This window comes from Onychostoma macrolepis, chromosome 05, assembly GCF_012432095.1.
Source record: "Onychostoma macrolepis isolate SWU-2019 chromosome 05, ASM1243209v1, whole genome shotgun sequence".
In the NCBI taxonomy this organism is placed as follows: domain Eukaryota; kingdom Metazoa; phylum Chordata; class Actinopteri; order Cypriniformes; family Cyprinidae; genus Onychostoma; species Onychostoma macrolepis.
In genome coordinates this window covers 11,589,452-11,602,795 of record NC_081159.1, presented here as the reverse complement: position 1 = coordinate 11,602,795, position 13,344 = coordinate 11,589,452, and the positions used below count along the sequence as shown (strand labels likewise).

Sequence of the window (13,344 nt, the reverse complement as noted above, 5' to 3'; positions counted from 1 at the left end):
TTAACTTTTGACTTAATTCAACATTGTTTCACTGTACAAACAACTGAAACAAATGAAGGCATACAATCACAAGGCCATTTGTGATTCAATTTGGAGGCTGGCGAGCTGCCCTGTTTCACTACAATGGTTATGACGGTGTATGTTGTTCTGAGGGAGTCTTGTCAATGAAAAATTTCAATGTGCTTTCTGAGATATGAGGCAGATGACAATGTCTGGGGAAATGTGGGTTGAACAATAATGTGCCTCTGTGTTCATTAGAAGTATTTATTGTACAAAGCTGTTACACCATCTCCAGCTGAGCAAAAAAAAAAAAAAAAAGACATTCTAAATAAAAATGTAATTCACAGTCCACAGTGGTGTGTCAGCAGAAATTCTCTTACTATAGGGAGATGAGAGGGTCTGTATTACAACCCAAATTCCGGAAATGTTGGGACATTTTAATTTTAATAAGATGAAACCTAAAGGAATTTCAAATCACATGAGCCAATATTTTATTCACAATAGAACATAGATAACACAACGAATGTTTAAATTGAGCAATTTTACAATTTTATGCACAAAATGAGCTCATTTCAAATTTGATGCCTGCTATAGACCCTTTTTGCGCCGACGTCACGATTACGTCACAGCGCTAGCTGGAGGCAAAAAAAGGGAAAACTGGAGGCAGCCCATTCAAACCAGCGCAGATTCGGCTACACAAGGAGCTTAAAATATCATCTTGTTGTGATGTTGGATGCAAGAATCTATGTAGTACAGGCTCCAATTTGAAATTTTAACGCATACCTGCTGCCACTCGCAGACAAAAAAAACGACGACAGCTGTGTTTGAGATAAAACGAGCGAACTTGACAGAAACTATCGTCAAAAATTCTCGCGTTTGCAGCACACACTTCTTATCAGAAAAGGTTAAATAAAGTATTGTCTTTTGTTGTTATGGATTATGGTTTGTGTTACGTGTCTAAAGATTTTTTTATGCATCTCACAACTATAAAATAATGTCTGTGTGCATGTGTGTAAAACAACAAACTGACGATGTATATGCTTAATCATCTGTAATTGATGTGATTGATAGTGGCTGGACTTTCTAAGAACTTAGTAAGAAAGAATAATCAAATACAGAAAGTATTTGCAGCAGCATCCAAAGCTTTTCCTAGACCTGTTTCAGAACAGAAACACAAAATGTTAAAAAGGAAAACGTACTTATAGGCAGCCAAAAAAAAAAAAAAAAAAAATCCCTACTTCAAGATACATACTTTTGCCAATATGCCAGATGTCAAAGAAATGGCTTGTTCCTTTTGGACACAACTCCTCCCGCACCCATTTGGCAACCTAAAACGTGGGACACAACACATTGATTACAATAAAATTTGATTTTAGTTGTAAATGTAGTCAGCAGCAAAAAATGTTTTGTTTTGCGTACGTGTGCGTGTCTTTACCTGCCGATTTCTGTCTGTGATAAGGGCTGACACTTGCATATGTTGCTCAGTCAGAAACCTTATGCTGTGCTTTAGACCCTCTAGCTCACACCAGGAGCTACTTGGGACCTCTGAGCTCTGAAAAACATTTGGTCACGTCACTGTGTAACATTAGACAGGTGATATTTGTGTTTGATAACATTAACTTACCTAGACAAGTTGAATATCTAAAACCTTGTTGATTCTGTCCTCAATTAATGAATATGTGCCATATTTTGCACAATGGCCAGGAGAATCTGACCTATAAATGTCAAACACAGTTCAATTGAGATGTTTAAGCACAAAAACTAATACATTCAAATTGACTTTTCTATTTTAATGATATAAGATGAAGTGTGCTACCTGCAGTCACCAGACAGGATCAGCCTTCTCATCTTATTTAAATCTCTAATGACCCCTGCCTGCTCATTCTGCCATGCCTGCACAATGGTAGGAATTGTGTACAAGCGCTGATGGCGGAAGAAGGTTTCCGACACTGATGCGCTGAAGCCCAAACAGCTTCAACATCCTGATGGTCTGGGTAGCCATGCAACCGGAAAAGTGAATGGCCCCACTCAGTAAAAGGTTGCAGGCTGGCATATTTCGATGCAGCATTGGCTGGTTCTGCCAAAAACTCTGATACCCACATGCTGCACAGACCTGAGAGATGTATGTGAAAGGCAGAAAATGACTAATCTATACCATAAAAACAACAAAGTGTATAAAAAAAAAAAATCCAAGTTATGGTACAACATTTTTCTACCAAAAATCACAAATAGCCTCTTACTTGCTTTATTTTTACAAAAGTTCCCTCCTGCTTCTCAATTTGTCCTTGGGTTTCCTCACAACAGGCCGGGCAAATTGTAAATAGAGACATCAGCTGGCTCACAATGAACTTGTCAGCAGCACTGAAAATAAGAAAAACACAATGACTTGACACAATTTGGTCATACAAATAATCTAAAATTAAAAGAATAAGTCTTACTTGAGGTCAGGGAGAGATTCCTGCAGTGGTTTCTCATCACATAAGTCACTTCTCATTTCCTCCTCTGGGATCCATGACACATCACCATGTTCATCCATGAAAACAGAGGATGATTCATCATCGCTGTGCACAGGACTGGGCAGTGGAGTTGATGTTTGTTTCTCAAACCTTTCTGTCTGAGTCCCCACACTGACCATCTTGGGCTGTGCCTGAACAGCTACAATAAAAATAGGTCCACCTTTATATAATTGTGCAACAGCATGTGTCACTGCTTGGGTACCCCTGTCCAACCTACTGCAATACTAAACAACAATTCTGTCACTAAATCTAAATCTGTTAATTCAATTATGTGTTAAAAATGGAGTTCAAAGATAGTGTTGGAGTTGTACCTGCCTTGATCATAGAGAGATTTTACTAATTATTTGCCCTTGTACATTATGTAAACAGATGGTGGCATCGTGTACAATTAATGATAGATATGAGTAATGTTAATCTACCTGATGAGCGTTGTGAAGGTCTGAGGTTACACTGTGAGCCAAAGTGAAGCACAGATGATTGAGGGGCCAGTGGAAAGAAAGCATCCTGCTCTGGGTCAGCTGTAGATGCATCTCCCCCTTCATTACTTGCAGTTTCTTCCAAAGCCTACACATCATGACAATAAATTACGAATTAGCTGTGCAAACAAAGTCACTAAGTTGTAGACTTGATGGTTATAATTTTAGCAAACTGAGGTTACCATTTATTCATATGGTAACGTTTTTACACGGTTTTTATTTTTAATATTGCTATTACAAGCTAGCTGCGGTTCTTTGTAACTTATACACATCACGTTGCTTCTCATTATTGAAATCATTATGTTCACTGATTTGGTAGTTAGCAAATGTTAAAAAGAAAAAAAGACTTGCGGTGCACAGTCCACGTTTTCGTCGAGCTGCATCTCTGACTGATGCATGAACCACAGGCTGATGGTGGACCCGATGGAGATGCTGAGTGCACCGAAGGTACCGCACCAGCTCTGAGCCTCACTTGGTTCTTGCTTCGGCATCCCATGTTGAACTCCATCATATCACCGGGATGATAATCCTCCGGTCTAAAGTGAACACTACGCACCACCGCGTTTTTCGAAGCAGATGCAGAAGTGAAGTCACGTCTCTTCACCAGGAAACCTGTGGACTCGATGTCCTGACAGGCTGGAGTTTGTGCAACCTCCACAAACACAATAATTTACCATGATGATAAATCGAAAACACGACTGCTCTAACTGAATACCAACCTACTCTGCACCGCGCCAACGCAGAGCGTGGGACAGGACTCCCTCTCGTGACGTAATATGACGCGATGTTAAAATAAAAGCGGTTTTTCAGAACAGTCACGGAAACTGTGACTTTGTCTACTAAATTTGAGCCCTCATGTCTTGTAAAACATTAAAAATCCTGCATTAACTTTTCATATGGTTCATATAATTTCATATTTGGAAAAAAAATTTAACCTGCAATATGCACTTTAATAACCAATCACATTACAGCCTTGATGTCATTGAATTTCGTGACCAACAATCCTGACCACGTGTGTATGTTGAGGTGTGATTTTTCAATGTAAACAGTCACAACAGTTCTAAACCTACCATTTATAAATAAAACACAAGATATAACAGGCAGATACAACTACCGTCATCATTTATTCAAAAATATTAATATTCCAAGTCTTCCGAGGCAAAATTATTGATTTGTGAGAAGAATAGACATGATCGCCATCTCCGTCTGCCATAAAACTCATCCTATGGGCTGCAGTCTGTGCGTATGCGCAAATGAAAAAAATGCTGCCAGAAGAAGCCTTACGTCAGCCTTGGTTGTGAAATGCTATTGGCTCTTGTGTGTCTCGTGACCAATTGCATCATGCTATCATCTTTTTGAATGAGATGTGAGTGCATTAACAGAGTGGGATCATTTTCAGTGATTATCTTCTTCGCATAAAGACATTTGTATGGCTTCAGAAGACTTGAAATGCAACACGACTTATTTGTAATGCTCTTATACTGCTTGTTTAGGGACAGTTTTTGCAATAAATATCTGTGACTGTACTTATTTGCCTGTTACTTGTTTTATATTGTTCAGAAGTGGGTAGGTTTAGGGTAGGGTGGGGTTAGGTGCTCCAATTAAAGTATAAATGTATATAAAATTATTTCTCTTTTTTTGCAAATGCATGCAAACCATTAAATTAAGACAAACAACTGAAAACAACGGAGGACTCTGCACGTCGAAAAGTGAAGCCAAAGGGTTGTTTATGGATACCATAGGAATGAATGAGAGGGGCCGTAATCTGAATCCCACCTGTCGCAAATAGTCAGACTTCTCTTAGAAAACAGCATTTTTTCGTGGTAACCTCTAAAAATAGTTCAATCCAAAAGTATTATTTAGTGTAAAACATGTTGAAGATTAGCAGATAGGTTGTCGATTCGTTAAATAAGCCATTTCCTCTAAAAAGCTGTTTATTCAGCATTGTGAAGCCTCTCCTCCATTGACATCCATTCAAAAAAATGGCCTCTGGTCTCCTTTCCCTCCTACTGCCATACCGGAAGCATTAGCATTAGCCATTACGCTTTTCCTGCAAATTGTTGCAGGCTTTGGTCACGGCTTGGTGGCAGTGGCGGCTGGTGCTAAAAAAATTTGAGGGGGCGCAAACAAACTTAATCACACTGTTAATGCAACAGCATATGACTGAATGCAATTGTTAAATAACCATTTAACAAGTGACATAATCATTACTACTGTAGAGAAGAAATCTGATATGCTGCGGCGAAGCGCCCGCTTATATAGCCAGAGGCCCCGTCTATTTTGGCGGGCTATGGCGAGCTGCATAGCCATAGGCTCGCTCAGCGCTGCCGCTGAGCCATTGGTTCGATTTTATAGCACTGCACGAACCAATGGACGTGCAGTTTCACTGCGTGATTTGAAAAGGCTTCAGTTGAAGAGGAAAAAATGAGTTTTTCCCATACAGCGTCTTACAGATGCAGTACTCGTTCCCATATCTCAGGGAACCGAGGTTACGATAGTAAGAGTACGTTATTCCGATTATACTATGGTTACCACACCTCAAGACATCGATCAGATGATATATTTCAAGGCATTTGTCCTGTTTTTGTACTTTAAATGCTATTGTGAGTAGGATTAATTTCTTCTGCATCTCATTCAACACCTCTGTTGCTAATTCCAAAACGTCATTTTAAACCTAGTAATGGAGACTTGTGCCATTGATAGCTGCAGACCAATGCAGATAATAGCCAAGTTATGAGAGAGAGAGAGAGAGAGAGAGAAAGCGAGATTACCTCTTTGAGTGCGTCTCTCAAAAGTGTTCTGCAGCAATGTCTCTAGTTATTGTGAAACTATGTTCATTTTCTTCACGAACAGCGGCATTGTTGTTACCTCGCTTGTGAGAAGTCTTGTAGTTCTTAAAGCTGCGGTCTGTAACTTTTTTTTGGGTTAAAAATTATCTGAAATTCGAGCATGGCACTGCATCATTACGTCATGACAATTAGATTAGACTGTGTATAGAAATTGAAATCTACATGCTAATATACACTATACCAGAGTCCTGCGCTGACGGGTGAACCGCAACAATTGACGTAACAGGTGGAATAATATTGACATGTCGGGCACTGTGCGGTGCGGGTCGGAGTGGTGACAGGCACGGGCGGGTTGCGGGTACAATTATAACCAAGACTATTTCCCGTCCCGTGCTTGTGTTCGCGCGCTCTGTCTGAATACCTGGCTTCTACAGCGGGATTTGCAAACACTGAGCACTGTAGCCAATCGACAGCTGTATTGACATTGATTGACAGCTAGCCTTCTAGACCTGTTTAAAATAGATTGGTCACATGTACGCAATTAGTTTTATATTGAAAATATAGAGAGACACTGAGAGAGCGCGCACAACATCAACGTGTAAAACAATATTACGCAATTAGTAATATTGTTTTTACACGTTGGATGTTGTGCGCGCTCTCTCTCAGTGTCTCTCTCTCTCTCTCTCTCTCTCTCTCGACACTGCTGCCAGTCCTACATATTTTTATGCAGTCTATAAAGTTAATTGTTTTTATAGGTTATGAAGGAAAAGCTCATATTTGGCTTATTAATCTGAGCCCTTTAGACCTGTTTACAATAGATTGTTTACATGTAAGCAATAGTTTTATATTGTTTACACGTTGAATGTTGCTTTCTCTCTCTGTTAACTTGTTGGGCTGCGTGTGTTAAATGTTATTATTAATTTTTAAACGCATTAAAGCATTAACTCAGAATGACCCAGCCAACATTTCCACGTGGGCCCCATGTGGGTTTTTGATGGGCTGCCACTTGGGCCCCGCACGGGCAACCCAAATGGGACCCGTACAATTTTGTCCATCGGCTCCACTTGGGCCCCATGTGTGTTAGCCCATAGGGGCACATGATGGGTCCATAGTGGGCTCTAAGTGGGGCCTATGTAGATTTTCATTATATGGACCCACATGGGTCCCAAATGGGTTCTTAATAATTGGGGCCAAGGTGGACCACATGCAGAACCTTTATGGGGCCCAAATGGGTGGCCACTCTGAACCCACAAATGACCCATATCTTGGGATTTTGTGGGACCACAGTGGGTCGGAACTGGGCCCCATTTATACTTCTTTATTAATTCCTCTGGATAAAGTTAATGTGCTAATATGCAAAATCATCTTTCAAACCACTCCAACTCTTAAGTTTTTTGGAAACCTGTACCTGACCTGATTTGTTTATTTTATGTGGTGCTCAATACATTTTAAATTACATGATAAAATTTCAACTGTGAAGAAAATGACTTCAACTCAATCTCTAAATCACATTTTTTATTGGGTAAAACAAAATATTAAACAAAAATAGACAAAAACGCTTGAATAGATCAGGATAAAATTATATTCCTAGGCCTGTGCAGACTCCTCAGCTTCATACCTAAAAACAGTAAAGAAAAAAACAGAGAAAAGCCATTTATTTTAAAATACTACTAAACATTAACAAGAGCATTAAAGGGATAGTTCACCCAAAAATGAAAATTCTGTCATCATTTACTCACCCTCAAGTAGTTCCATGAATTTCTTTTTTCTGCCCGAACACAAAGGAAGATATTTTGAAGAAAGTTTGTAACCAGGCTGTTTTGGGGTACCATTGACTTCCATAGTAGGAAAAAAAAATACTATGGAAGTCAATGGTGCCCCAGAACTGCTCTGTTTCCCACATTCTTCAGAATATCTTCCTTTGTGTTCAGCAGAACAAAGACATTCATACAGGTTTGGAACTACTTGAGGGTGAGTAAATGATGACAGAATTTTCATTTTTGGGTGAACTATCCCTTTAAAAGGCATGCGTGGTTATAATTAAGCCGTGCCAGTACTTTTCCCTATGTGACAAAACTGTCACTTAAAGGCATAGTTATTACTAAAGGTAATATGAACAAGTTAAAGGTGACACTCTTCAGTTAAGAAATGCAATTATGTGCTAGGAGCTATTTTTGTAAAATAGCCTACATGATAATGCAACAGTTTGATTTCAAAAGAGTGTATAACTGTAAAATTGTAGTCAAATTAAAAGTAACTACTGGCAACAATTATCCAGTAGTTGCTGTATTTCATACCACTGTAAAACTAAGTATAGTAGTTTTAAGCACACTATAAAAAGAAGTACAGAGTTATACTGCCATTTATTTTATTTTTATTTTGTTATATATTCAGTAACACGTTATTGCTTCACATCAACAGCTTTATTCATGATTCATCTTTTATATTTCATAGCTGAGCTTCAATCACACAGAATTAGCAGCATATTAACCATATTTCATCAGTGAACATACCAGTCAAAAGTTTTTTAACAGCATGATTTCTAATTTAAAAAAAAAAAAGAATGATCTTCTGCTCACCAAGCCTGCATTTATTTGATCCAAAATACAACAAAAGTAGTAATATTGTGAAATATTTTTACTATTTAAAATAACTACTTTCTATTTGAACATGTTAAAATGTAATTTATTTCTGTGATCAAAGCTAAATTTTCAGCATCATTACTCCAGTCTTCTGTCTCACATGATCCTTCAGAAATCATTCTAATATGCCGATTTGCTGTTCAAGAAACATTTTTTATTAATAGTATCAATATTTAATACAGTTGAGTAAATTTTTTTCAGGATTCTTTGATGAATAGAAAGATCCAAAGATAAGCATTTATCTAAAATAAAAAGCTTTTGTAACAATATGCACTATTTAAAAGCTTGGAGTCAATATCATTTTGGAGTCAGGGATTATATAAATTAATACTGATGATAAAGACATTTATAATGTTACAAAAGATTTCCATTTCCGATAAATGCTGCTTTTTATTAAAGAAACCTGAACAAAAATTATACTCTGCTGTTTTCACAGGAATAAATTACATTTTAACATATATTCAAAATGAAAGCAGTTATTTGAAATAGTTAAAAAATAAATAATAATAAAAACCACAATATTATTGATTTTGCTGTATTTTGGATCAAATAAATGTAGGCTTGGTGAGCAGAAGATAATTCTTTAAAAACATTAAAAAACTTTCTGTTCAAAATTTTTGACTGGTAGCGTATAACCTAAAAGTAAAATCACAGTTAACAACACATTGTGCCAGTGGAAAATAAATGTATTAAATATAAGAATAAAAGTTTGAAGAGTTAAAGTACTTAAAGTATACAACAATCAGAGAACGCATACCATCTGAAAATGTTTAAAACGGTCTTCTTTATGGCCGCCTGTCTCCCGAGGGTCCGGCCGCTCTGCCAGCGCCGCTGCGGGAGAGAAATGCTGCTTAGCACGGCTTAACTGAGAAATGAGCACCCGATGTCCCGATCCGATGTTATTACAGACATTTATGAACTCCAACTTATTTATACATTGCAAATAGCATTGGTATAAGACAAATGATGCGACTGCAAGTGTTTTAAAGTTCACCTACCTCCTATTTAAAGCATTCTTAAGGCTTTTCGTCTTCACGAGTCTCCCGCCGGTCTGCCAGCGTGCTGCGGGAGGAAAATACCAGTTAGCACCTCTTTACTGGGAAAGTGAGCAAGTTACATTAAAATAATACATACAAGACAATGAAGAAAAGTGTATACATGCATTTTAACATATACCTACCCATTTAACACACTCTTAGGACTTTCGCCTTCACGGTGAGTCTCCCCGCCGGTCTGCCAGCCGCGGAGCATTGAAAAAAATATCCAATTAAAGGGTAGATAAAAGCAGCAGTAACTCAGCAAATCTTACTTTGATAGATTAGGCCTAGAGTTTATCCATTGACACGCAGCAGGTGCCCGTGTTTAAGTGGTGAGCGGCAAACCGGTTTTTTTTAAATGAGAAAGGGCGGGAAGACACGCACGCCAATCTTCGCATGACTCAATGACTGCATAACACAAGTGCTTTTAGATTATAAGGAAAAAAACTTGAGTAGGCCTACTTTTTTGGAGATGCTTATAAATAAATAAAATTAAATTATTCCTAAAGTAAATGGTCTTGGATTGTTGTAGCCTATATACAGTACATTATGATATAATCCTTTAAAAACACATGCAATACTTAAGTTACTCATAACTGCATAAAAATAAACCAACTGCAAAAAACAAAATTTTTGTAACTGTAAATATAGCCTAATATAGCCCAAATGTGGCCCATGTGGGACCCACAAATAAATAATAATGGGCAACCTAACTGGGGCCCACAGTTTTATCCAAGCTGGGGCCCATATTCAGCCCATCAAAGTGCCCACTCTGAGCCCATGCCCACTTGGTTTATCAAACAGGACCCGTGCAGGACTCTGCACTATACTCATTGTCATGCAATGCTGATGTTGTTAACATTAATAATTTGAGAATAAAGTATAACAATAATAATAATTTGCACGGTTAGATGTGATATGAGCTAACCGATCGTTAGATTTAATTATCATTGGTGGCACGATTTATTGTAATTCTTTTTTCCTCAGTTGAGCAGAGCAAAAGTGGCAGACTTGTTACTTGCTTGTTCAGATGGCAATATATGGTGAAAATTCTTATTTGGGTCATATATTCCAAGACGCAGGCTAGAATTTGTGATTCCCGAGTACAGTATCCACACCGGTGCAGTGACTGACTGCCACACATTCACCTCAAAACATTAGATTCAGCCGCGCTGGAGCCGAGCCGGAACACTGGATCACAACCCCATGCACGGAAGATAATTCTGCACAGAGCTACAATTCCAGGTTTTCGAACAGAGATGGCGACAAAGAGGCAAAACTTACAGGCTGCAGCTTTAAGTTGTTAAACTATGTTACTGATAAAATTGCCAGAGTAGCGTTAACAACATTAGCGCTTATGTTAATGTATGCAAATGTATGTGCTCTGAAGGAGAGAGCGAGTATGTTTCCGTACACAAAACTTAATTTTGTGGCAAAAAATATGGAAATGATCTGTTGTCTTATCCTGTTGTTTACTATATTTATTTATTTGGCCAGTGTCGTTGTGAATTTTGGTTCTTTCGCTGTTTTAAGCTGTATGTGAATGCAGCAATCGCACTCTGATCTGCACCAAAACAATCGGTCCAAGATCGCCTGAACGAGGTGGTCTCGGCTCGATTGAAAACGAGCTCTGGAGCGGTTCGGTTGTAGTGATAAAGCAATCCGGACCAACGAACCAGGCTATATCACAATTTATAATGGGTAAGTTCCGTGAAAAGCAGTAGCTAGACGATGTCTGTAGGGGAGCAGGTCTTCGCCATTCAGAATAAAAGTGCGCCTTTTCATTTTATAATGCTGTCTTATTGCTCTTCGTTGTGGGTGCATTTTAACAATGTTTTCCCGACAAATCCTGGACTCCTGGTTAAAATGATAAATTAATAAATTAATATAACGACAACCACAAAAAACCCAACAAAAAGCCCTCGAAGCTGTCTCTATACTTGTCTCGTCAAATCTCTGTGACGATACATCGTCGTATCGAACACAGCACTATCATATAGATCAATTACAGTATGAGAACAGTGATTGAGGTGAAGGTCACGGCTGTATCCTCTTGGCAGCTGTTTGTGATTAGAGGGAGAGGTACCGAACAAAGGACACAAAAAGCTAAAAAGATGTCAAGCTTTTGGCTGGATATTTACTGTGTAAGATGTAGGGCAGGAGGACTCTTCAGGTGCTATCAGCTGTTGCGGAGACGGATGAATCCTTGGTTTTTGCCTGGCAGCTGTTATTGTATACTGTAGAATAGCAATTCAATTTTTTCCAACATAAGGAGCTGTGAGTCACAGACACTGAGAAATGTACTTGGAATCTATATAAAAACATAGATAACAATATTCCACCAGATGTTGTTCCCAGAACAAAAAGTTCCTTATTGAACAATGTTGGGTGAGTGAGTTCTCAGCAGGCTTTGCAGCTGGAATAATTATGTGGTTATTGATATTATATTTATTGTCTGCTGTTTCCTGGTTGTAATTATGCTATTGAGTTTTATTGTTATGAGCTTATCCTTTTTATTGTCAGCGTTCTGGACATGTTAACTGTTGAGGCACATGTACTTCCAGGGCTCGAATTGAGGGGGGATGCGGGGTGGATTGACAAAAATGACAAAAAGCCCCCCCCCCTTACCATTCCCTTTGGATTATTAATTTTGTGTATTAAAACTTATGCACATGAAATGTTAAAATTCTCTACTTATGATCATTTATGAACTAAATATATGCTGGCTGGACTTCCATCAAACACAGTCAAACCTCTACAAATGATTCAGAATGCGGCGGCACGACTGGTCTTCAAGGAACCCAAAAGAGCCCATGTTACACCTCTCTTTATCTCATTACATTGGCTACCAATCGCAGCTCGCATCAAGTTCAAGACACTGATGCTTGCTCATAGAACAACCACAGGCTCAGCACCCGCCTACATGCACTCACTATTAAGAATCTACATCCCCTCCAGAAGTCTGAGATCTGCTAGTGAGCGACGCCTCGTGGTACCATCACAAAGAGGCTCAAAATCACTCTCCAGAACATTCTCGTTCACCATTCCTGGCTGGTGGAATGATCTTCCCACCCATATTCGGAGTACTGGATCCCTGTCAATCTTCAAGCAACAGCTGAAAACTCATCTCTTTCGACACTACTTGACTTCAACCTACACATAAAAAAAAAAAAAATAAAAATCTTTCTCCTTACTTATTCCTTCCCTTGCTAGCTTGTACTTATTTAAACAATGCCTGAGACTTGGTGTTACAAGCACTTCCTTTGTCGAATTGCCTCTTCAAGATGAATCGCTTCATGTGTTCCCCAAATTGTAAGTCGCTTTGGATAAAAGCGTCTGCAAAATGACTAAATGTAAATGTAAATAACGACGATTGGCCAATCAGAATTTGGGGTCCCACTTTATATTAGGTGGCCTTAACTAATATGCGCTTAACAATGCACAATGCAGTTACAATGCACTTATTGTGTACATACATGTTTTTACATTGTACTTATATTTTTAAAGATACCTATATGTAATTACATCTGTAATTAATTCCTGTAATTACATTTATAATTAAACTGTTGACCCATCACTTACACCTTAACCCACCCTTAAACTTACCTACACCACCAAACCTGTCCCTAACCTTACGCATATCCCACCTCAATAGCAGCAAAAGTGTTTTGCAATACAATGTGAACGCAATAAGTACATGTACTTATTTTTTTGATGCAAGTACATAGTTAAGGCAACCTAATATAAAGTGTGACCCAAAAAATATCCATGTATGAGTTTTTACGTTTTTATATTCATTGCACAAGCAATGTACTTTTCTGTATATCAGCACATGTGCGTGAGGCCACGAGCACAAATGTGCTATCCATGATTGAATCAGTTTT

General features: G+C 38.4%; 1 protein-coding gene and 1 long non-coding RNA gene across 4 annotated transcripts; both read right to left on the bottom strand.

Moving 5' to 3' along the window:
* Window positions 1-307: 307 nt before the first annotated feature.
* On the bottom strand, window positions 308-4,083 carry LOC131541161 (uncharacterized). Of its 3 annotated transcripts, none has more exons than XR_009271417.1 (8): window positions 2,936-4,051; window positions 2,439-2,655; window positions 2,241-2,361; window positions 1,817-2,113; window positions 1,625-1,715; window positions 1,436-1,552; window positions 1,253-1,328; window positions 308-1,155 (listed from the first exon to the last, which is right to left on the bottom strand). XR_009271417.1 is itself a non-coding variant. In XM_058776733.1 (8 exons), exons 1-5 carry the CDS (start codon window positions 4,063-4,065, stop codon window positions 1,880-1,882), a joined length of 720 nt encoding a protein of 239 aa, XP_058632716.1. In that variant the 5' UTR covers window positions 4,066-4,083; the 3' UTR covers window positions 308-1,328; window positions 1,436-1,552; window positions 1,625-1,715; window positions 1,817-1,879. The 3 variants fall into 3 exon arrangements, 2 of the variants coding, with proteins under 2 accessions (XP_058632716.1, XP_058632717.1); XM_058776733.1 differs by adding an exon at window positions 4,063-4,083 and having other exon boundaries at window positions 308-1,328; window positions 2,936-3,080; XM_058776734.1 differs by lacking the exon at window positions 1,253-1,328 and adding an exon at window positions 4,063-4,083 and having other exon boundaries at window positions 2,936-3,080.
* Window positions 4,084-7,298: 3,215 nt separating this feature from the next.
* LOC131541627 (uncharacterized) lies at window positions 7,299-10,145 on the bottom strand. The gene is made up of 4 exons (XR_009271547.1): window positions 9,604-10,145; window positions 9,422-9,485; window positions 9,181-9,254; window positions 7,299-7,399 (listed from the first exon to the last, which is right to left on the bottom strand). It is a non-coding gene; the product is annotated as an uncharacterized LOC131541627 (long non-coding RNA).
* Between the last annotated feature and the right edge of the window lie 3,199 nt (window positions 10,146-13,344).